Source organism: Alligator sinensis, unplaced genomic scaffold (assembly GCF_000455745.1).
Source record: "Alligator sinensis unplaced genomic scaffold, ASM45574v1 scaffold1084_1, whole genome shotgun sequence".
Lineage (NCBI taxonomy): Eukaryota > Metazoa > Chordata > Crocodylia > Alligatoridae > Alligator > Alligator sinensis.
The window spans coordinates 102,272-127,371 of NW_005842677.1; the positions used below are offsets into that span (position 1 = coordinate 102,272).

A 25,100-nucleotide genomic window follows, 5' to 3' on the forward strand; every position below is an offset into this window, starting at 1 on the left:
CCTGCCATGCCACCATGTTGTGGCAGGAAGTGTGACTTTGGAATCAGTGACTGGATCCCAGATGTGCCCTTTCTACTTGTTAGTGCGTGGGGAAACCTGGAATCAGGATCCTGGGTTCCTCCTACACCAGCAAATTGAAAGCAGGGTGCCCACGGTCCACTGTGATCTAGGACTGTTCTGGACTGATTATTGGCACCAGTTCTGAGGCAGCCCCTGTCATACTACACATTCAATTTAAGGTGCAAGACAAACCAGCCATAAAAATACTCTGCATTTTTTGTGGAACACATTTATGGCTGGTTTGCCATTTTATGGCACCTTAAATTGGGTGCCCTTGCCATTTATGCCATGATTAACACATTCATATAATGTGTAGAGAGACCCAGATAGATCAATAGGCAGACTGTTGAATGTAAGGAGAGTCATATGTGGTCATTTTAAATTGTTTTATTTTTTCCCCACAGCCATGAAATCAGGAGGCACTCAACTAAAACTGATCATGACGTTCCAAAATTATGGACAAGCATTATTTAAACCAATGAAGTAAGTAAGAAATACTTGTGCTCATTTTAAAACTGCATTCCAATGGCCTGGGCGTGCTAGTTTCCGAATAGCTGTCGCTGAAAATGCCTTTTATGTTTTAGAGTTTACTTAGCTACATTTTCCAGTAAATATGAGTTGTACACAAGTTAAGGATCTTGATGCATTTCGGCTTACTCCGAGCTTCATCCAAAGCTCACTGAAGTCAGTAGGAGTCTTTGCACTGCTACATTGGGCTTTGGATAAGATCTGAGATGACAGAGGATATTTTATGGTTTTATCAGGATGTCCAGCACATTATGAATTCTTCCACTCAAAAATACAGCATGTGTTCAAAGTTCCTTTAGTATGTGGTTCTTTATTAAAAGGAAATGTATTCCAAGATCCTGTATTTTGTACTGTATTGCTTTCCTTTGAACAGAGTTTTGGCTGCATTTTCAGAACAGATTTATTAAGGCGGAAGAAATAAATAGCATTTGTTTGATAAATATAATTTCAGTCTTTGATATATTGTTGTTTGTATTTGAGGAGAGCTGTATAGTTATTTTGCTGAGAGTATATTGTAGCTATGAAAATGAGTTTCTCTGCGGAGATTATTTCAGATAGCAAAACAAGAGTGAAGAGGGAAAGAAACGGGTAGCACAGGAGTGATTTTGCTCTCGTGGCCATGTAAATCAGGAGTAATTCCACGGAAGTACATGGAATTACACAGACGTAAAACTGGTGTAAGTGAGTTCTGAATCCAGCTCTCTATGTTTGCACTGTCATAATGAAAACCACAGTGTGCTCATTGTACAGGATTTAGTAAAATTGCTTGAGGCTGCAAAATGTTTAATGAAGCTACTCGATATCTTTGTCAGGGGTATCACTGGAATAATAAATTTGTTTCCTTTCTTTATTCCCACCGTAAGGACGTTCAGCTAATTTCCTTTAAGAAGGTCCATACAAGAATAAGGAAGCAGACAATGCGTGGTTTCGAATGTATATTGGTGCTGTATACATTGGGAATGATGGCCCAGTGAACAGGTTGCTATCCAGAGATCTATCTAAAGATAGATACAGAATCCCTGTCTGACCTTGGGCAAGTCTTTTAATCACACTGGGCACGTCTACACGTGTGCCTGACTGCTCATGGGGTACTGCGCATTCCTTTCGTATTTGCTTCCTAAAGTGGCACATGGTTATTTTTAGACACTATTTTGCTGTTTGTCACGATTTGTGCCTGCCGACACTATGTCACCATAGCGCATCGCTACAGCATCTTGTAGCGTCTTGTGTAGATGCACCTGCTGTGACTGTTCCCTGTCTTTTCAATGGGAATTAGACAAGGAAATATCATACTCCATAGGTGTGTGGTGAAAGTAAATGCAGCGAGGATGGAGACCTTCTGACAGTTAACTCATGGAGGCCATATGAGAACCTTAGATAGACCAGACCTACTGTGGCCTCCACAAGTGCCGGACAGCTGAGCTTCCTTCACCACAGTTATCTGGGGAAGTCCTCCTTATTTACATGTATTCTGCAATTCATGAGCAAGTCCCATGTGCCTCAGAATGGCCTGACGATGTGTGCAAAGACCCAAATGTCCCATTTTAGATCCCAAATGCCTCCTGTTAAAGGCCATTTGTACACACCACGGGGGTTTACTTCGCCCTACATTGAAGTGGTGGGTTTTTAAAAATACCACTTCAATTTAGGGTGAAGTAAATGCTCGTGGTGTATACACAAGGGTCAGGCCCGATCCTTATATGCCTCTCCAGTGGCCCCAGTGGTCCCTGAGCTGGGAGGGAGGGGCGGGGGCTGGTGATTCCCTCCATGGCAGCGGCTGCGTCCCCCAGGAGGCACCCACCCACAGGCACCTGGCCCAGGCAGTCCTGGGGGGCACCACAGCTGCGGAGGAAAGCATCGGGCCACCACGTAAAGTCATTTAACGCGCAATATGTCACCAAATTTGCAAACAGCAACACCATTAAAGCGGCACAAAAGGGTATTTAATCCACTTTAAAGGCCAATTTTGTGGCGTGTACAAAGGCCCAAACATAGCATTCTCCAGCCATTTTCGCATGGGCTCCTTAGCTCCCCTGGAAGGTATAGTGTACTGAGAGGAGCTGTCATTAGTTAATGCTGACACATCTGAAGGGAGATGATGCCAAAGTACATTCCACTTTCCCCCAAGTGGACCTGCTCCAAGTTGCAGAGTTATGAAAGCATAGGTTTGGATGATATCATGTAGGCTCATGTCTCCTCCCTTCCCTTTTCAAACAAGCAGAATCTGATGCATTTTATTACAATTTACAAATGGGAAACTGAGACCCTGATATATCCCAGCTGTCTTTAATGTGTAATTATTTCCTGGGCAGCTTTATATATTCGACCATATTTGTCTTTTCTCCATTGGCTTAGCTGCAGATACTTTAAATCATTATCAGTGCCGTGACATTGTAATTGTGAGAATGAGGTTAAATCGAAAGTTTACCATTTATACTGCACTATATACAGCACTGGCAAGATGATGGATGACAATGGATGTATAGCCAGTTTCCTATATAGAGAAGCAATTACCACTATCCACCAGAACAATAGCAGAAAATGACTATGTCTTAATCACCCCTTCTGCTTGATTTCAAGGGTGCTGACACACTATTTTAAACCGATTTTTGCATTAAATACATGTGTAGCAAAAGAAGCACTGCAGCATGCCAAAACTGTTCTTTTAGGTGCTACATATTCCAATGGCAACGTTGCTGTATTTGAGGTGATCACTGTGGAATACTGCAGGGTTTTATTAAAGGCATTTGCTAGCATTTGTTTCCTTTATGACTGTTATGGCTGTGCAGGTAACTGTACAGAAGTTCAGTGTACCAGTCTAACCTAGATTCATAGATTCATATATACTAGGGCTAGAAGGGACCTTGGAAGATCATCGAGTCCAGCCCCCTGCCCCAGGGGAGGAAGTCAGCAGGGATCATAGGATCCCAGCAAGATAAACATCCAGGTTTCTCTTAAAGGCGTTCAAAGTAGATGCTTGAACCACCTTCAGCGGCAGTCTATTCCAGACCTTGGGGCTCAGACTGTAAAGAAGTTCTTCCTTACGTCCAGGCTGAAACGGTCTTGGAGGAGTTTGTGACCATTCAACCTTGTTATCCCATGGGGTGCTCTGGTGAACAGACGTTCCCCCAGATCCTGGTGAGCACCCCTGATGAACTGACAGGTGGCCACCAGATCACCCCTGAACCTGCGCTTTTCCAGGCTGAAGAGTCCCATGGCTCTCAACCTCTCTTCATAAGTTCGGTTTTCCTGACCTCTGGTCACGTGTGTGGCTCTCCTCTGGACTCTCTCAAGCTTCTCCACATCCTTTTGAATTGTGGAGCCCAAAATGGGATGCAGTACTCCAGCTGTGGCCTCACCAAGGCTGAGAACAACAGGAGAATGCCGTCCTGGGATTTGCTTGAGAAGCATCTATGGATGGAAGCCAGCATTTTGCTCGCTTTACTAGCATCACATTGCAGGCTCATGTTCATCTTGTGGTCAATCATGACCCCCAAGTCCCTTTCATCTGTAGTGCTAGCCAGCGTAGCACTGCCAAGCCTATAAGGATGCTGCAGGTTTTTCTTCCCAAGGTGGAGAACCTTGCATTTTTCTGTGTTAAACACCATCAGGTTCTCATCCGCCCATTTCCTGAGCCTGTCGAGGTCAGCCTGGATCACCCTCCTGTCCTCAGGTGTGGAAGCTTTAACCCAGAGTTTGGTGTCATCAGCGAACTTGGCCCGTCCTCTTCTGATACCAATATCCACATCATTAATGAAGATTAATGAAGATCATCATTAATGAAGATGTTGAATAGTACAGGCCCAAGGACAGAGACCCACTGGTCACCTAGATCAATTAAGTTTGAGTGTACATTGACCCAGGTCTATCTTAGACTGGATTCTGACACTTTTAGACTGGTCTGTGTGCGCTGAACTTCTGTCCTGTAATAGGTTTAGATTGATTTCCAATCACTAGGTCTAAGTGTAAGGCCCGCACCAGGGGTGAAGTTAGATCAGGTGGCTATTTTTAACCCGACCTAATCTCCCCTTAACTCCTGTGAATGTCTGCACTTAGCCTATGAACCAGATCCTCAGTTGATGTTTTGCAGTGTAGCTCCTTTGACCTCACTGAGTTTTCACCAGCTTATCTGAAGAATAATTTCCTTCTGTGGAACAGAACATCCTAGAACTTAAAATTAAGGGTTTTAAAGCTAAAGGGGTGGGAAGATTTTATGGGACTACCATATTGCATATTCCCAGCCCTCTCTGCTGGAATCATCAGGTTGAAGGAGGCTCTCTCTTGGGGAGTCCCTTGTATAGTGGGTTTTTATACCCTCCTATGTGATGGGGATAACATCTACAAAACTGCAGTTCCAAGTAGAAGCAGCACACACCATAAGGCAGGGGTGGGGCAAGATACAGCCCGGGGGCCAGATGCAGCCCGCTAGGCCATTCTGTCCGGCCCGTGGGACCCCTAAAAAATTTAGAAAATGAATATTTATTTGCCCTGGGCTGCCTGTCATGCGGCCCTCGATGGCTTGCCAAACTCAGTAAGCGGCCCTCTGCCCAAAAGAATTGCCCTCCCCTGCCATAAGGGAAGACCCTCTAGGTCAGTCAAGACCTTTGCCTCTTCTATTTTTGGAGTTGTGCATGAGAATTACTCCAGAGTTTAGGAAATCAGGTGGGTCACACATTTACAGCAGCGGAGAGGGAACATGGGAAATCACTTTGGATGTGTTTTTCTCTTCCCTGAGCCAGTGTACCTTTCCCTGTGAACAGCTGGGCTTCATCATAGTCTGAACAGCACTTCTGTCTATGAATAAATGCTGTGGCCTCAATTCAGCCTTCAAATATATGCTGCAGGCAGTTGGAGTTACATCTCTGCATCTGAAGCCTGATTTGAACTACTATTTAAGATGCAAGAAGTGGGGGTTGGAGCCAGTAGTCTTTTGAGTTTGAGTCCTAAAGCAAATTAATGATAAAATGTCCAGGTGTCTTTGATTCTAATTGGTTTAAAACTAAGCACTTTATTTCTTCAGAGCTTAGACTCATGTAGAGCAGATTCTTCACCAGGGTCCCATGGTACCCTGGGGTGCCTTGAAATCCTTTCAAGGGTGCTACACAATGTTAGCACTGTTAGGTGTGCAAACATGATTGACAAGAGAAACCCAGAGATTTCAAATAGGAAATCATAGTGTTAAGAAGATCCTGACCTGTTGTGGTCTGAGTTGCTTGCAATAGAAGAATTGCTCTAGCATTTCTCTGCACTCAAAAAACAAGTGAAAACTAAGAGCTGAGGTTTTCCAAGGGGGACCTTGAGTCTCATGAGGAATGCCTTGAATCTAAAAAGGTTGAGAACCACTGATGTAAAGTATATAGGAAAAGGGACCAGCCCCTAATGTGCACTTCCTTCCATCTGTCATACTGGGAGCACAGTGCACAAACACAGAATCAGACTTCTGCAAAGTTTAATGTTTGCTGGTGTGAGTGGGTTGCAATTAGGATAATATGCTAACTCCTTAATAATGTAGACAATTATCTGTTAACTCCAAGGATGTTCTATAGTACTTGAGTGATGGCTTCTCCAGCCAATGTGTATCTGCTGGCAAATCATGCTGAATCCTGGAGAATTCATCCATCCTAGTTGCCTTGCAGTTTCACAACACCGGAATTCCATGTTGATTAAAATTATAAAGCGAGCCAGCTCCTGAAGGAATCCTTTGGGAATGGAGAAACCATAATCTCTCCTTGGCTTCCTTGTACAGAATATTTGACATTACCCAACAAATCTTCTTCAGGTCATTTACCCTGAAGCTAGGGAAGCACATCAGGAAAGATGTGTTTAATAGCCAGGAGAATGTGGTTGTAAATAAAGTCTGATTATGTACAGTGATTTCGTTTATTTGTAGCACGGCATCTTCATTTCTGAAATAATTGCCCAGAAACGATAGCAGGGTGAGCCAGTTCTCTTTATAAAATCCCATGGCCCAGTGTAGATTCCATAGCTAATTCCAAATGAGTCATAGAAAATGAGAGTGCATGCTGAAACTCTAGGGATGGTTTAATGTATTTGCAATGTGTCTAACTAACAGTTAATGCGTGGCCTTTTTCAACTCATAACAGTTCCATCATATTGTATTATCATCATCTGAAGAAAAAAAAAAATCCCAGAACAAACCAACAAACCCTGCTGCTAGTACCTCTAACTCTATTAGTGTTGTAGACCATAATCAAACGTATTAAGATGATCTCTGATGACTCGAGCCAAGATTTCTTCATATCACTTATCAGGCAGAGATAGGGTATAGTCATAAATTTAAAGGATTTTGCCTTATCTGCCCAAAACTAACATGTGCCTTATATTTATATTTATTTTCCCTTTGTTTCTGTGACCTGCTGGAATGAAACAGCTGGCTCAGCAGCAAAATCAACAAGGTTTTTCTCCTGAGGCTCTACTTGTGAAGGGTGAAATCATGCTCCATCAAAGTCAATGGCAAAACTCCCATCGACTTCAATAGGGCCCGGATTTTGCCAAGGGCTTTTCCAGTCCCTTATAGAAACGCCAAATAAAATTAAGTAGAATATATATATTATATGTAGGGAGGTTTTTTAAAGCATCCTCTAGAATTTAATAGAAAGTTATAACTCCCCTCTTCAGCTTTTTAGGCTTATTTAAAAAAAAAAAAAACCTTCAAAAAAGGAGACCATTCATTATGAAATCTGTACATTTCTACAGTAATGTTGACAGACCCTTCTTTGATTCATCCAGGGTGCACCTACATGAGATGCTTTACTGAGCATTAGACTAATCTAATGCGTAGTAAACTGTCACCGTCTACATGTGCGCAGCAATTATTTCACAGTATATTAGTCTAATGCACCATTTTCTAGTACCTGTAAATACAGGTGCTAGAAACACAGCACATTAATGAATGCACCAAAGTGTATGTGTAGATACTGCCCAGGAGCAATTTGCTCCCAGTCAGCCTGGGAAGCAGGGGGCCACAGTGGGCAGGGAGAGCTGTCTTGGCTCGTAGGACACCGTCTGCCAGCCACGTGGAACTCGGGACCTATCCTGGCTGCTGAGCAGCAGCCTGCCAGCTATGTGGAGATTAGGATGGTCCTGATCTCCACGTGGCTGGAAGGCAGCTGCCCAGCAGCTGGGACAGCTCTCCCAGCCATGTGGAGATTGGGATGGGTGGCAGCTTGCCACCCATCCAGTACAGCTCCCTCCTCCCTCTCACCCCTCCCTAGCTCGGGGCCAGCCCGATCTCCCTCTGGCTGGGAGGATGCTGCCTGCCAAGCTGGGACAATACCCTCCACCCTCTGGAGCTCGGGGTTAAGCCACCATGCCTCCTGCAACCCGAAGCCTGGCACCTAGGGGAGCCTGGAGCTCCTATCAAATGGCCCTGGACTGGGCTGCTCCTATCAGACTCAATTTGCTCCCGACAGGCGCGCACATGTAGACATGTGCCACATTAATTGCATGTGTAGGCATACCCCCAGAGAATTACCACTTAAGTCATGGAAGTTAATGGAAGTAAAATGAGAATCTTTTTCCAGATTTGCACTGGCATAAGGGAAGTTAGATTTCTGCCTTATATGCTTTGAGTTCATCCTTTTGTTTCGGCATGTACTGTTTTTTGTTCCAGCAAAGGGCTGATAGTGACTGCACACATATTTCTTTTAAGGGTTGTTCCTGGTAATCTTCTATAAAATGGTGTGACTAACCAATGTCATAGGAATATAGGACTAGAATACATCTCATGGGCCATCAAATCTAGTTTCCTGTTATCACAGATGACCGTAGCATAGAATCGCTTTCATAAATTGATCAAGCTCTATCCAAAAACAATCTGGTTTGTTGATAACTTCCATCTCCTATTGCAGAGGTAGCCGAGCTGCAGTACATGTGCCTCTGTTTGTGGCACATGGCAACAAGCAGCACAGTAGCAGATAGGGCAGGAAGCAGAAATCAGAGCAGCCAGCTGTGCAGGGGAAGGCGATTGTAGTGGTACTCGAAGAGGATGCAGGGGTAATTTGTGGAATGCCTGCCAAAAAGGTTGGTCCCCCACTGTCCTGTTGCACGGCTCTTCCAGAACTAAACTTCTCAGTGGTAAGGGTGCCTATTGCTCCCCTTGGTATGGGAGAGACAAGGAATTTATTATTTATTCACTTTCAAGTTTCACATCCTAAAAAGAATCTGCTTGTGTCTAGAGCTTTGTCTTTGCTTGGATAATGTCTCCTGTTAGAGAACTAACATGTTCTAACTTGTGGGTAGCTAACACAGTGGGATTTTTGTAGCGTAGACAAGTCTTGCGTGTCCCTACAATCTATCCATAACAATAGCAACCAGAATAAACTCATGACAGTTCCTGCATGACATATTAACAGTGAACCAGCAGAAATAAGATAAAATAAGCGTATCTTAGCTCTTGGTTTCCTTGAAAATCCTACATCATGTCTTCCCAGGGTGTGTCTACATGTTCATTAATGCACCATAGTTACCGTGCATTAAGCTTAGCACTTGGATAACCAAATACTTAATCAATGTGCAGTAACTGGCATTACTGCGCAGTTGCACCAGTGATTGATTTTTTACAAATGCTAACTGCTTAGTAGCCTAATGTTACTGTGCAGTAGCATATCGGCCTGGGTTTTGCCCAGCACACCACTGCGCAGTGTTATTAAGCTACTGCACAATTAGCGTCTCATATAGACGCACTGTCAGTCCTCCTTTAATTCAAGATCAAAGAGATAGCCCAAATCTAGTGACCTTTAAACCAGATCTATTTCAGAGCAAGGCATTGGGGGAGCAGATATCTTTTATATTGATTAGGAAAGGGGAGCTCTTTCAATTACTTTTTAACTGCATACTTTTGGAAATAAAGGTTTAGCAACAATCTTTACATTTCTCTTTGATTTGCCCATTGAGAATATACTACAAACACTGCTCCTTGTGCTAACGGCATTAAATTCTACATCAAACCAACCCCTTTAATTAAACAACTGTTAATTGCTTTAATTTTCTACAATCATATTCCCTTTTTGAAGTTGCAATGTGACAACTGTACCTATGAAATGCAGCCTCCAGGCTTGGTTATGATCTCATTTATATGGGTGTAATTTCATTGATTTCAGCAGCATTACTCCTTATTTACACTGGCAGAAGTGAACTTCAGCATTAGGGCTACTGTATGGTGCATTTACCTTTTTAATGTTGCGTATCACACTGAGGAAATACATATTGCAGACATGTTGCATCTCCCTTGGCAGGCATCCAGTACAAATATAATGTTATAAGTCAACATAGCAATTAAATAAAATTGCAATGGTTTTTTCTGAAGAGCTACAGAAATGAGATATGCATACAGTAGCTGCTATTCTAGAAGCCTACCAGGATTAGCGCTTCGGCAGATTGGAATGCCTTGCATTAAACCCTACCGAGCACAAACAAAACTACTCTGTTTTGTGAATCAGCTGAAAGCAATTTCTACTGGGGGTACCCCTGCAGAAATCTATTTCAGGTACATGGTATGATAGGAAGAGTAGAAACGGACAGGCATAACTTTCAGCTTGTATAGGTTTGTTTTAAAACATAAAGGTATCACATGTTGCTAAATTATGGCTAGGCACAGGCATTCAAAAAGCCTAAGGTGGAATTGATCTAAGTTATGTGGTTCCCTGTAAGTGGCACAGTTTCGATCAGTAGTGAACAGAATACACATTTGCCCTTTGGTTGTGTGTAGGGGGGAAATCTTAGACCAAGTTCTGCCATTTTTAAACCAGTCTAGGTGTGCCGAGCTTCTGTTCTGTGATAGGTACAGGCCGGTAATAGTGTAATGTATGTACCTGGCCTACGAGAGGCAAACTCTTCTTTTTGTCCATGAAAGTATTAGTCAATAAGCAGGAGTTCCCGTACATGAGATTATTGGTGCAGAAGGGATACATTCTAGATCTTAGAAGCCAATCCCCTATCAGGATTTTTGTCTAAGTGATACTAACACTCAGATTCCCATTTTTCTTGTTCCACATGTAAAATAGGGGAGAAACTAAGAGGCTCAAACCAGTTTTAAACTACCAGTACATATGGAATGTCAATAGGATCTGAAGTAAGGATGGCACGATGGCTCACTTTTTAACATAAAACAGAATTTCTACCTATTCATAGCATAATCTATATAAGTTTACCTACTTCTTTCTTTTCTTCCACCCTTATTTAATCCTGTTCCAGATGGACATTTCTTCTATGTAGATTGTACATGTATTCAGTAGTCAGCACTGGCCCTGATTGAAGGCCCTTTAGGATTTGGATCAGAGCCCAACTCAAAGCCCAGGTAGAGGAGTCAGGGGAGGAATTCTTCTATCTTCTCCATTATGACTATTCAGTTTATTCTGCTCCTCACCCCCAAAGATTTGGCTCTGGTGGTGAAAAGTTTGTGCCTGTCCCATTCAGTTCAAGTGCAAATTTTCTAGGGTTGATATACATCTTAATATATGAACTTCACCATAAATGGTTTCATAGTCCAGGTACCTCAGATGAAAACTGGTCAGTATGATTAGATGCGTTAAATAAACCATCCCAGCTATTTAATATTTTCTATAGTACCATCAGGATGTTGAACTCGGAGGTATAGCTTCTCTTTAGTGAACTCTTTCCTCTTTCATTTTTTCTTCCCTGAGCTTTAGACAGGATTTTCATTGTAATGTTCCCATTACAAGAATACAGCTTCTGTTATGAGAATTAGGAGCTGTTTAAAGTAGCTCCAAGTGAGATTAGAGCCTCGTTGATTAAGATCTGCTTAACAGGACTTAGGTTGGTATTGGTCCATTTCACATGGTTGATGGCCAAGAAAAAAGGAACAGTGCACACTTTTTTCTTTCTCTCCCCACACCTGCAATATCATGCCTACCCCATGATGGCATTAATGAGGATTATTTTAGGGGGATATTTGCAACTGGTTTTGTAACAATCATTCAAGCTTGTGTTTTTTCAAGGATTCAGTTGTTTTCTGTTGAGTGCTAGCACTTTCTTTCTTCATTCCTTCCTGATGGCAATACTTTTGGAGCAAACATTGAGTAACACCTGACAAAGGGGTGTGTGATGGGACTGGGCATGGGGTAAAAGATGAGGTGATGTGTCATTGCAGACTGTGCTGATGGCAGGGGAATTAACAGCATCCACATAATAGAAGCTGGGACATGCATGAAGGGTGGGCCTACACACAAGCCTTCTCCTTGCATGCAAGTGGCTTGGCCTGAGGCCACAAATAGATGGTTGCGTTTCTGGGGTGATTGCTTTCTTTTCTTTTTCCCTTCCCTTCCCTCCCACTGTCCTTCCCCCCCACCAGTTCCATAAGTATTTATAACATGCAGGATTTAAATGTCTACTAGTCTCTAAACTAATGGCTCTATTCACATATCTGAGCAGGAAAATTAAATATAACACCAGGCCTTGGTATATCGAAGCCCTGACAATGCCTGGCATTGCTTGCCCCTTAGATTGTATCTAAATGGGCAGCCTTGTTTATACCAGTAGGTACATGAATCTATTGATTAGTGCTCTCCACCGTAGGTGCTTATAGAAGCTAGGTAATTAGTCTGACGTCTTCTAAATTCACTGTTTGCTTACTGCAGGGGTCGAGTCCCTTATTACCTAGTCAGTGCCGTATCAGCCCTGGAAAGAAGTGTTGTCAAAATCTAATTTCAAGCAAGTCATTATTTTAGTAGATATTATATTCCACCCACAAATAAATGCACTTCTCTGTTTTCGTTTTTTAAAGCCATTTAAATTCTTCACTCGGTACTGTATCTTTATTTCGCGCTTTCTAGCCTATGTCAATAGAACAGAAAGCAACAATCAGTACTAAATTAAAGGCTGTGCTTTTCAAGCCAACTCTATTTCCTTTTACAGCACCAAGTAGCCAAGCTTGACAAAACGGGACCTTTTCAGTTGCTGTGGAAGCTAGAACTGGGCAAAAAAAATTTGGCTGATGGATTTTTTTTCCCCCACAGTGAAAAATGCATATTTGTCCACACTGGAAAGTTCTGTGAAGTTGTCTCACTTTCATAAATATCTTTAAAAAAAAACACAACTCTAAAGAACGCTCCAATCCAAACCATGTGTTTTTTTAAAAACTTCTAGTTTTCAGTTGACCACATTTTCTTCAAAGTTTAAAAGAAATCACTTTTGATTCACTCCAAGCAATGCTTCTTTCAAATTTTAGGACTTGCCAGCGAAGTGAGCAATCACTTCTTCCACAGCTCTAACCCACAGACACACACAGATGGAGGCACACACATGCAAACATAGAGCGAACGGATGTAGAGCAGTCATGAAGCCCAAGAGCTCCCTCTAAAAGAAATCTTTGTGGGCAATAGTGAGCGTGTCTACACGTGTACTCCACCGCGCAGTTGGTAGTGCGCAGTCATTTAGTACATGCTAAAGTAACTACCTGTAGGTGCTGCACTGTCCTGGGGATACACGGGTCATTTCCGAGCCTACTGCGCAGTAGCAACAAGGTACTGCACAGTAGCGGCGGCATCACAGTTAGTGCCCGCCAACACTGTGTCACCGTCGCAATGAGCTATGTTGACATAGCTCATCGCTACAGCGGCGTAACGTCTTATATAGACACGTCCAGTATCTTGCAGATCTGCATACCTGTAGATCAACTTGCACCCCCCTTTTACATTAATAATTACCTGGCTTTTATATGAAATTTTCATCTGTTTTACAAAACACAGCATTATAACACCTGACCCTAAAGCACATACAGGCGAAGTGACTTAGCTAAGGCCAGGGGCCAAACTGGGATTCGAGAACAAGGGGCTCTGGAGTCCTAGTTCAGTAATGCATAGGTGGTCCCCAGCTACTAGAGGTTGATGCTAGTAACACCATTCCTCTTGCATGGAGTCTACAAACTAACTCTCTCCCTCCACCCTGTTCCCCCAGACAGCAGAGCTCCATTAATCCTGCTGCTCCCAGGACCTTCCACAGCTTTAAAGAAATAGGATTTGGCCCCTTGAGCTGATGTTTACTTGAGGTTCATGTTTGTTCCTTAAGCTAGAATCTCTGCATTTGTGCTTGCTCCACAGATCTGCATATCTATTTAGTCACGGTCAGTAGCCTGTTTGTATAATAAGGGAAAGGAAATAAAGAGAAAGCCACTAAAGCAGAGTGGGGCAGCTATGGGGGGGCCTGGGAGAGCGGGCAGGGGTCGGGGGGCTGGGGGAGCAGGCAGGGATGGGGCCAGGCAGGGGTGCCCCCATGGTCCCCTCCTCCTGGCCCCCACACCCCACCACCTACTTGCCAGCATGGAGTCCGGGTCCAGCTCCCTGCAGCAGCGAGCAGGGACTGCCCGAATCTCCGAAGGTCTCCAAATCTTTTCCAAATTGATTCAGAGAGCTTTGAATTCATTTGGACCGTTTAATTGGTCTCCTGATTTGATTTGGATTCAGAGATTCGGCCGCCAAACCGGGCTGAATCTCCTCTGAATCGAATCAGCACCCAAAGCTTCGCACAGCCCTCGTGTGCACATACACATGGCTTCAACCTATGCAGTTGAAAACACTGTATTGTGTTGCATAACAAATACAATACCTAGAACTAGCACTTAAGCCTGATCATGGTCTCAGCAGCAGTTGGGATGATCCCATTAGTACTATAAACCTTTTGTGTAAATCTTGCTAATCTATGGTGCAAATTCCTCCCGCGGTGGCAGTCTTCTAGTCAATGTAATAAATAGTGAATACAGATCTAAGTGAATATATCCATATGTCCATGCAGCCTGGTATTTTGGACCAGTTTGAAATGACCATGCTATATCACTCCTTAACTCTGGGGGTAGAATTACTGACTTTCCTTTTGCTGTTAGTTTTGTTCTGTTTTAATCCTGTGTGGGGATGAAGGTAATAGAATTTCCCATCCCTGATATTCACCTTATCCAGTAGTTAGTCTTCCTCCTCCAAAAGGAAGCACATTACAGCATTATTTACATTATTGTCTACTAGGGACCATATGATCTGTATAATCCTTTTGAACAAGGCCTCTTTTGCATCTGATTCTTTAGGGCTTTATTTGGCAGAAAATCTCATGTCTGTCTGTGGCTTAAACCACAGAGTTTTATGTTCCAAGCTGATTTTTTTTTTCAGAACCAAGTATTTCTCAGACTTACTCCCACTGAGCTCAACATTGAAGTTCTGGGGAATCCTCCTAAAAGGAGGTTGTGTATTCCCTGAACTTACTTATAGAAAGATGCCATGACAGAGACTCCACAGAGAACTGTCAGAGAGAAATGAGCTGTCTGTCTGTCTTCTGTGCTCTGACCTTCAATTGTGCTTCACACCCCTGAGTGTGTTTCTTATGTAGGATCAAACACGCTCTCTATACTGTCATTTTTGGTGCTCTGGTAATATAAAAGGGAAGGCAAATGCAATTTTCCAAAGAAAGCCCAGAGAGTACAGAACAGCTCCGAACTGGCAGAAGAGTCTCATCCAGCCCTGTTCTGAGTCCAAGGCATAAGAATAGATCAGGGATACAGCATGTGTTTGCATTGAGGGTATAACTAGGAGGAATTGTAGGATGGTTGTTTTCTACTTTTCCAGGTGCATATTATGCAAAGTGCATAGGAAATGAGGCTCCTCAGACTTGCATTAGGCTCAACAGAGCCCTGAGCAGTGCCTGACAATGGGATATACTAAAGTGTCTACTGCCTTCTTGACTCCTATTCTCTGTACCATCCCTGCCCGACATCCAGGAATTGAGTAACTGAGAATCTGGGCCAAAACATTTGCTCTGCCTCATGTAACCTTCACCTGACTGTGGGTAAATCAAGCTGGATTCTACTCAAGTCGTTGCCTTAGGGAGTCAGTCCATTGCATTTCAGGTTATAGCACTATATTTTGGAGTTATTCTACTGTACACTGCATGTTTTAACACTCAGCTGCTCTTTACCTACTGCCACAGTACTCTCTGCACTAGAGTCTTGCTTTGCTGTACTTAGAAGCACTAGAAAATCTATTATCATTGCCACAGTGTTATGGCCTTGATTCACCCCTCATTCCAGTGTAAATCAGGAGTTACTTTATAGAGGGAAGGAGGCAGATGTTTAGCCTGTGATTCTGTCCTGTTGGAGAGGAAGGGGTCTTGTATGGAAGAGATGGCTCTTGCAGTGTATTCAGATGACTGATTCAAACCCGTGCTCCTCTGGTACCCGTGAAATTGTGAGATAACTTGTGAGTAGGCACAGTGCCATCCAAACAGATGGGCATGAAAGCATTGGCAGCCAAGAGACCATGCCTGCTCATCTGGTGTGAGCGATGAGGGCAGAATTCCTAGCTGTGAATGTCCAGATGACTGTTCATCTTGAGGTCATCACTGGGAGACAAGGGGAGGGAAATAAGGACATCTTAAATCTAGCATTGACGTGAAACACATCAGGGTTTTTAGCTTTTTTCCTTGATAATCGGTGGTACCAACAAGCAGATAATTTCAGCTGAGGTGCTAGTGGAGTAAAGTTTTGCAGTTTTGGTGAAACATATCTTATAATGAAGATGAATGATTGTTAAACAAATGAAATAAAATCAGAGGGTCAAGGGTTGTCTTCAATCGTTCACCTCAAGGAAAACCTTTTTATATTCAGGATCACAAAATGTTTCTCACTGCTCTAGAAAAAGTAGTACCTCCTGAGGCTTTCTGCTTATCTAAGTAGGAGCGTCTGGTGGTTGACTCCCACTGGAGTCGGGTGGTTGACCCAGACTGGGAAGTTCAGATGGTAGATCTAAGTGCAGTGAAACAGGCCGGCTGCTGAGTATGGAGCAGTACGAGAACCTCCCGAGTTGTGTATCTGCCCCCGAGTCCAACATTGTTTCAGGGCTGTCCATGGAGAGAACCAGTTTTTTTTTCCTTTGGAATTTCCTTTCCTTCCTTTGAAAGCTGTCCTGCTGGTAGCTCGATTATTACCTTCTGCACCCTCCCCACCTTCTCCGCCTCTGCCGAGGCAAGCAGATGTTTCCCCTTCAGAAGCTTTTAATGAAGGATTCTCTCCCCTTGAGAAACAAGTTTCTCTTTATATTTCCCTAGGGGTAACTCTGTAAAGCAGCTGGCATCTAACACTAGCTATTTCCCCGTCAGGATCATCTTAAGACCAACAGGACAGCAGGTTTTCAAGTACCTCTGCCTAGGTAGCTTCCTCTTGGAGTCTGTTTCGAACCACAAGGTTTCTGAGCCAAGCTAGGCAAAGGGATTAAAACACTCATAGTTTCATAGATATTAGGGAATGGAAGGGACCTTACAGTTAATTGGGTCCAGCCCCCTTCCACATGGGTAGGAAAGACTGGTGGGGCCAGACGATGCCCGCAAGGGCTGGGGTCACTCCCAGGTGAATGATTCACTTCCAGGAGAATGAATTGTATTGCGTTAAAAAGAGGTAGAGTACTGGGTGTATCTGCAGTCACTGATTTTAGTGTTCACTCTGTTTCTAAGAAGTGGAAGGTCATCTGTGGTCATTTTGCAGTTGTTTTATTCAGGGGTAAACTATCCTGGGTTAACTTCCACTGGCTGAGGGGTACAGCAGACACACAACACAGTTAACACAGAGGAGCTGATCACTAATAAAATCTCTCTCCCTGCTTTTCATCTGTCCACACTACCAGTGTCTACATGAGGGGTCGGCAATGTTTTTGGGCAGAGTGCCAAAGCCACCCACAGTTTCAACTTGTAAGATGTTGGCGTGCCAAGGGTGGATGGCAGGGGAGCCACGAAGGGCCTGATCCTTGTTGTGGCCATGCAGCCCCGGCCCCTTCCCAGCCATCCACCCAGAGGCACATGTGGCAAGCAAAATGTCTTCGAGTGCCACACTCTGGCACCCATGCCGGGGGGTTGCCTACCCCTGGTCTCCATCCTCTGTAGGGCCTGTCGCAGTCAGCAGAACAGCTTCCTTTCAACGTAACTTGAGGGAAGGCTTTACTGACTTGACATGCACCTGTGGGCTCAGAGACCATCTCATACCATGACTTTCATGCTGATTGACAGTTCACTAATAGCTTTTATCTAATCAGAAGTGGGGGGCAAGGAGATGGGGGAGGAACTTCTTGTGTTCCTATTTATGGGCTCCATGTGTCCCGTGAATAAATGAGTGACAAATCCATTAAGCAACAGATCTCCTTCCTGCCCCCAGCTTGTATGTCCCCCTGGGCCAAAGTTTATAGGGAAGACAGACATAATGAACAAATTTTTACAGCCCCTCCTTTCAGTTCATGGCTTGCATGAGAACGAGTATATATATATTCACTTCCCTTACAACTACATAGGTACCTATGACTGAGCTTAGTGGGATAGATACCTTGAAAAAAATCTCTCTCATTGCTTCTTCGTCTCATCTTATCCCCTGAAATATTTAACAATACAGCTCTATCTACTGTCTTACATTGGCAGTATTAAAGAGTGGTTGCTTGACACAGTTAAGGGTCAGTCATGTTATAGCATGGCTTAACACTGCCGCCAAGCAAGAGCAACCTACCTAAAATATTTTTTTTTCCCCAAAGATAGTTGTAGCCTAGTTTGGTCCTGGCCACACAAACTGGATCAGATTGTGTTAAAACATTCTAGAGTATCATTGCATCAAATTGAAGTGAAAGGGTCAAATTCTACAGTCACTTGCACCACTGCGAATCCAGTCATTTCATTAACTTGGGTCAAGTTGCTCCCAATTAATACCGGAGTAACTAAGAAGATAATTTGGCCCTAATTGTTTTGAGCCTCACCATTTAATCTCGCATTTCTGCCTAACAGCCGCATAAGTCAGACAACGGCACAATCACAGCGCTACCTGGTTCATCTCTGCCTTTGCTTTCAAAGACAATACAGTAAGTCAGTAGACTGTACGTGGGGTCGTCTTCAAAATCTAAGAACAGAACCCTCTATTGTCAATTCATCCGCTAATATCCGAGCATCCTAAAAGCCTCTCCCATTTGGAATGCTGCCAATTCTGAGAATCCAGTAGTGGTGTTGATTAGCAAATAATGGCTACACCTATCCGTTGCTGGCTGATGTTTTAGCAAGGCATTGTATCCTGCATTGCTAATCCAACACTTCCACCAACGTATTGGAGCATTTGTCACTGGAGAGGCTCTGTCAGGTACAAAAGATGGCACTGGTGTAGCAGGCATTGAGATGCTTTGGCCTGTCTCATTCTTTTTACACATTTTACACCTTCCTGGTGGGATGGTCCAAGTCTGCTGGCAGATGCAAGTTATTATTTAATTACCAGATGCTAATTTACTATCAGCAAAACAATTTCCTTAGAAATTGTTAGATGAGGAAGGGGCCAAACCAAACAGCTGGTTTCCAGACACATTTTTGCTGAATACCTCAGGCCCAGATGTGTATAAAGGCTCTTCAGCATTTTTTTTTCCTTAGGCTATTGCATTTTTTCCCACCTATACAAATATGTGTATATCTGTCACCTTCAATTTAAGAGCCATACACATTACAAAACTCATCTGGCCTCCTCAAATATAGATTTTTTTGCTAGAATAATTGTCAATCCTTCTTATCCTTCCTCTTACTCCATCTTTAAAAAATCATCCAGCAAAAAGTGAAACTGCGTGGCATAACTTTGTATCATATGGCTTTGGTTCTTCACTGTAATGCTTTATTACATTTTCATAACTCCTGGCCTCTCAGGTATCTGGTGTTACCACATACATTTTAGTATCTGTGAACATGTGGAAGGAATTTTCTGGCATTAAGCAGTGACTCCATATCCCAAAGAATTAAGAGAACAGCCCTGAATTTCAAAGGCTGATATCACTTCAGGTAAAGAGGATGAATCCATCAACAGGAGTGGATTTTAATTAGCTTGCTTTTGAACAATTCTCTTGAAATCTAAAATTGCTTTGTGGGGGGGAGAAAAAAAACCCTGGTTTTATCTCTGAAGAGGTTTTAATTCTGGTGAATAAAATAAGTGGCTGCTGCAATAATGGAAGATTTTTTTTCCCCTCTCTCTGTGGCTGTTCCTTCAGCCGTAGCCTGCTGGGAGTTGATCCTGTAGCAGCTAGACATTTTAGTTCATCAGACGTTATATGCGGCAATCAGCAAACCAGGACAGGCTCTTTGGTGACTAAGATTTGTGCCCCTGTTAGGTTAGCTGTTAAAAATGAGACCACATGAATTCCTTTCTATTGTGACCTTCTCTAGCTGGTCAGATGCTGTATTTTCTTGCGAGCTGAACTGATTTTTAAGGGGAAGCAAAAGGCCAGCAGTGCTTTTAAACACAATAATACCCAGTTCTCAGCTTTGTAGCGTTTTGTTTTTATGAAGAGAATCAAAACCTTTGCAAACATTTCTACATCTGGCTTAGCTGCTAGTTAAACGCATCCTCAGGGAGCACTGGAAAATATGACTTCTCGTGTTTAGAAGAGAAGTCAGTGAGATACCAGGAGCTGTTTGTATTTCCTGCTAATATTACAATAGATGGAGCAAATATTTGCAAATTCACTGCACTGGAAAAGGAGATTGCAAGTAAGCAGAGCGACAACAAGAGATTCCTAACGATACCGGTGTCCTGACACGTGACTACAAATTGAGGGCAATGCAATGAATTTACAGACTGCCCAGCATAGGGGGCAGTACATACATGCCCCAACCCGTGGGCAGAGAAAGGTGCAAATTGTGACTTGGAGGGCAACAGCTCCTCCCTTTTCCCCGGTTTCTAGGGGCTTCAGGACTTCAGCTGTTTCCACTGAGCTGTTTCATCCCTAAATGCTCTGAAACCCATGAGGTTTTCAAAACCCAACTAGACAAAGCTTTGGCTGTAATGATCTAGTTGGGGCTGGTCCTGCTTTGAGCAGGGTTTGGACTAGATGACCTCCAGAGGTCCCTTACAACCCTCACTTTCTAAGATTCAATTACTCTATGATATTTCCATTGGGGGAGGCAGTGTAATACATAATGCATTAACTATTGTATGGGGTACTGGTTTTGTAAATGCTGTGCCTGGTGGGTCTATCCAGATGTAACACTTACCTTCAGTTTGGTTCCTGCTCAGACCAATAAAGCTGCCAACCCTAATGATTGGGTTATGTTCTTTTTGATGCGGCAGTCTAGCACCCCCTTGCTGTGAAATCAGGATATAACAGGCAGTATGTCTTCAACTCCCTGCAGCTCATCACCCTTTCTCTGCTGTGCCCTTGCAGGGGTGGGCGTATTGGATGTGTAGCTCCTGTCTCACAACCACAGTCACAAACATTCCTACATGTTCTTCATTGGTGCAAGGGGCTTCCTCCCTTCATTTGCCTGCTCGATTGAATACAACACCATATCAGTCCAGCCATTGGGGATTTAGCAGCTGATTCAAACCCAGTTGAAAACAATGGAAGAAGCCTCAATGGATTTTAACAAGAACAAGAGCCGGCACTTCTAGAAAGGAAGTCAGGTTGATAGTATTGGTTTTATTCGCCCACAAACCATCTTTGGGAATAGACCTGATTGTAAAAGTAAGGGCCATTCTACCTGCCGTTCCCTTCCAAATCCCGACCCTCTTCCCTCTCCAAATGCTCCCCTAATATGGCCTACCATGCTGGCTTACAAGGACCTTTGCTGAGTCATATAAAAATATATATAGGAATGACTATATGACCAATGAGCGGACCCTAGACCAATGAGCAGACCCTGTACATTGGTATGGAGAGCCAGCAGAATGCTCCTAGATAAATGTTACCATTTCCAACCTTTCCAAATAATGTAATGGATTGTAATAAAAGCAAGCGTGTCTCCGAATTCGAAATGGTGGGGTAATGGAACTTAATAGCTTTGTTTTTAGCTGATCAGTGCTAATGCTTTCTGAGCCAAGTATTAACACTTTCATCAAAACCATTTTGTGGGGAAATAGGAAAAGGAGCTGTTAGATTTGTAAGAGATCAAATCATGTGATGAAACTTAGGGAGAAACTATTAACAATTACACCTAAAATTCTGATCTTTCTGAATATCTTCTTTTTCTACTGAAAAGTATTTCAGTCCTGTCCTTGAGTATTTATTGGGTTAATACTGAAATATTACAAAATGCTTTACAGCAAAGGAAAACAAGATTTAAAAAAATAGTTTCAGTAAACACCTCACCATTAAAATATTTTAAAGGACAATTATTTGGTCCTCTCTTGCATAACTTCAAATTTAAAATGCATTTTTAAATCATTATTTTTAAATTGATTTCTTTCAAATTGACCATAACAAACTAGACAACTCTCTTCAGGATTAATTTTCCACCTAGCTGAAGAAATTAGCTATTGCCTCTCCCTCCCACCTAGAGGCTGTGTTAGAATGGTTACCTAGATACCCAGCTTGTAAAGGATGTGTGTGACGAAGCAGTTTAAAGAGCCTGATTTGTCATCTGAAGGCAGACTTCATTAGCAAAGTGCCATTTGGCTGGAACATTGTCAGCTAAACATTGATAACTTTTTTGTCTGTTAGAGAGAGAGAGATTTATTTAACCAACTTATGGCCAAATTTTTCTTGTTCCTGATGAAACAAGACGGCAAGGAAATGGTTTGCCCAGCCTTCAAAAATCTTCAGGCTTTCATTAATTTTCCCTCCCTGCATCATATTTAAACTAAGACCTCTAATTTATTTTCCCCCCCTAAAAAAACAGAGAGCAAGCAAGAAACCCCAGGAGAGTCGGGTGGTTTGGTCACTACCTGGATGGTGAGGAAAGCCAAGTCAAGGCTGTGGTCTCAGTCAGACCGAGTAGAATCACTTTGTGCAGGTGATTAAATAGACGTTGAAATAGCCTCCTACATCATGTCCCTGTTTCATTGACTGTTTGCCTACTAATGCAAAGAGGAAGAGCTTCAAAAGGAGAAACTGAAAAAGACCTGCCATAGAATAATGGGTGGTATCCTGGCAATCAGGATGCTTATCTAGTATCTGAGCAGCTAATCACTGGACTAGTTATCTATACAAAGTCCAACAGCATTAACTGTGACAAGAGACACTGAGCGAGGCCCATACCAGATCAACCAGATCCTTGGGGCCTTCACTTGAGATATAGAAGACCCAAGTAAGTCACTGGGTTGGGTTGACTCAGACAAGGGAATGCCCTGATCATAGGCTATTTGCTCGTCTGGTAGCTCTCTAACTCTGATCAGCAATTCAGTCCTGGAACTGAGAACCAGCTAAAGTCTTCTTAGAACCGTTGCCCAGAAAGATTTGATTTTGCTGAATTAGCACTTTCCATTTTGCTCTGCCAAGTGTTCTTTTCGTGTCATTTATGCCCTATTTTGAGCACCTAAATGGTATTTCAAGACATGCACAGACCTAACAATAGGCCCAGAATTATCAGCTTCCAGCCTTCAGAAATCATGAGTCAACCAACCTTGCCAAAATCATGAGATGGTGTCAAAAATCGTGACGTTCTTTAGCTTTGTCTTGTCATGTCTTTTAACATTTTTTGGATTGCTTTTATGGGCCTTCTGGTTTCCTAGCCTAGAGGGTACTCCAAATTCACATTTTTCGAGATTTTTGCTGAAACCACGAGTGCAAGAAACTTATCTTTTAAAAATGAAACATGATCTTCTCAGGTGACTTCTTCGTTCTGGCAAAAAAGTGACTTTGAGAAGATCACTAACTATTGTGAAATTCGCAGTCAAGTCACAAGAGCAGGTGACATTTTATTCCCCTCCTTATAAACAGTCCTGTTGTAATCAATTCATGTAACTATTTCAAGCAGCATCTACCCTCCCAAGTCTTCTTCTTTTAACTTTTACCCATTGAAACCGTCTCTTATTTTGGCCTATTTGTCCCCTGAAGCTTTAAAATGATGAAACCAAAATAGTGAGTTGAATTGGAAGAATCTTCAACACTAGATATTTTTTTAAAAATAGACTGACAAAATTACATTGCTAGATTAAAATTCATCTTACTGTGCATTTTGCTGTGAAAAATATAAAATGGTGGCTTCCTCTGAAGGATGCTGTAGAATATAATATGTCACGTAAGAAGGAAGAACTAGCTGAGGATGGGATCAGGGGTTTTTTGGTACAATTAAGATGGCAGCTCTGCTCACAAGTGGTAGGGACTGGAAGAGAAGTAGATCTGAGATTGAAGGAGAAGATCTCCCAATTCTCTGATCCTTTTTATGGCCATACTGCATAGAGCACATTGTCTCAGGGCCACTCTGGGTTAGCGAGCTTTGAAATACAACATGCTTCCTCAGTCCCAGCTGACCATTCATCCCCCAGACACTCCCCGAGATCACCACCGTTACATAGCTGCCAATTACACATTCATGAGCATCCTGCTTGCTGAATCTGCTCCCAGCTCATGTACAGGAACCATGCTTTTAAATGAAGCACAGTAGCAATATTCTGCTGATCTACGGTAAAACTCTCTTTTCCTTTTAGTTGTAATTGCTGTTACAAAATATTTTATGGTTCCTGTCATTAGTATTCCCAATTGGCTAGATCCACAATTTAGTTCATGCTGTAAAAACGCTAAGAATTTTCTACTGATTAGCAACACCAGTAAGACATATTTCTAGATCTATCAACATGGGGTGTTTTTTTCCTGGTTCTGGACGGACAGGGATTTTTTGCACTTGAATTACTACCTAATCGCATTTTTTTCCCTTACAAATTGAACAAAATAGAGATAAGTTTTTAGAGAGCAATTAAATTCCTTCCATGGCATATAGTGCCAAGCTCCAGCATAATGAATATATTTATTTCCAGGAAACCTAGAGTATTTTCTTAGCCATTTGTAGGTCTCTACGTATAAATAATTCAAAGCATGCTGAGCTGCTTTTCAGTTCTTCCTAGGAAATTATGGCACTAAAAACCAGGATCCTTTCAGCTTCACACGCAGCAGGTAAAAAAAATATGCATGTGATGGACAGTGACAGAAGCAGCATCAGCTATTACAGAGTGCTACAAAGTACCATTCAAACAATGAAATTGTTTGCAGTAATTATACTGCGGAAAGAGACTGCTGCACATGGTTGTTTAGATCTAAGTTGTGATCCATCAAAGTGGGCTCTGCATTTGAAAACCTAGGAACAGGATTTGGAGGTGTAAAATAAAGTCAGCTATTTATTTATATCCTGAAACAAAGGCATCTGCACTCTCCTGACAGCATTCGAAATGCATACAATTGATAGCGGTAATGAGAAGAAAACTTTAGTTGCACTGTTCTACAATTAAAAGGTCATGATGAATTAATTGCAGACTTTTTTGTTGTTGTTTGGGAATGCATCTTGCAATTGAAACCCCCAATTAACTTAAAATATCTTTTTCTTGACAGCACTGCTAATTCATGCAGTGCAAGGAAGACAAAGATCAGCCAATGTATAAAGGCACAGTTGTGCCCCTAATAGCTTATTTGTGAGTCAGGAGTGTACTGTACATTTAGAAAGAAAAACCAAGTGTCTGGCAGACACAGACATTACTTACACATGAGCAGAGTTTAAGTGCATGTTGCAAATGGAAACCAAATACATTACGTGCCTAAAAGAAAAGGGGGGGGGGGGGGGGCCAG

The 25,100-nt window shown here is 42.6% G+C and overlaps 1 protein-coding gene across 2 annotated transcripts in view; it reads left to right on the plus strand.

Annotated features, from left to right (window-relative positions):
- Positions 1 to 25,100, plus strand: part of FAM20C (FAM20C, golgi associated secretory pathway kinase) — an 81,354-nt gene that overhangs the window by 11,249 nt on the left and 45,005 nt on the right. For both annotated transcript variants that reach the window (XM_025215798.1, XM_025215799.1), the window contains exon 3: positions 465 to 543. In XM_025215798.1, coding sequence (XP_025071583.1) covers positions 465 to 543 — 79 coding nt within the window. The remainder of the gene's footprint in view (positions 1 to 464; positions 544 to 25,100) is intronic.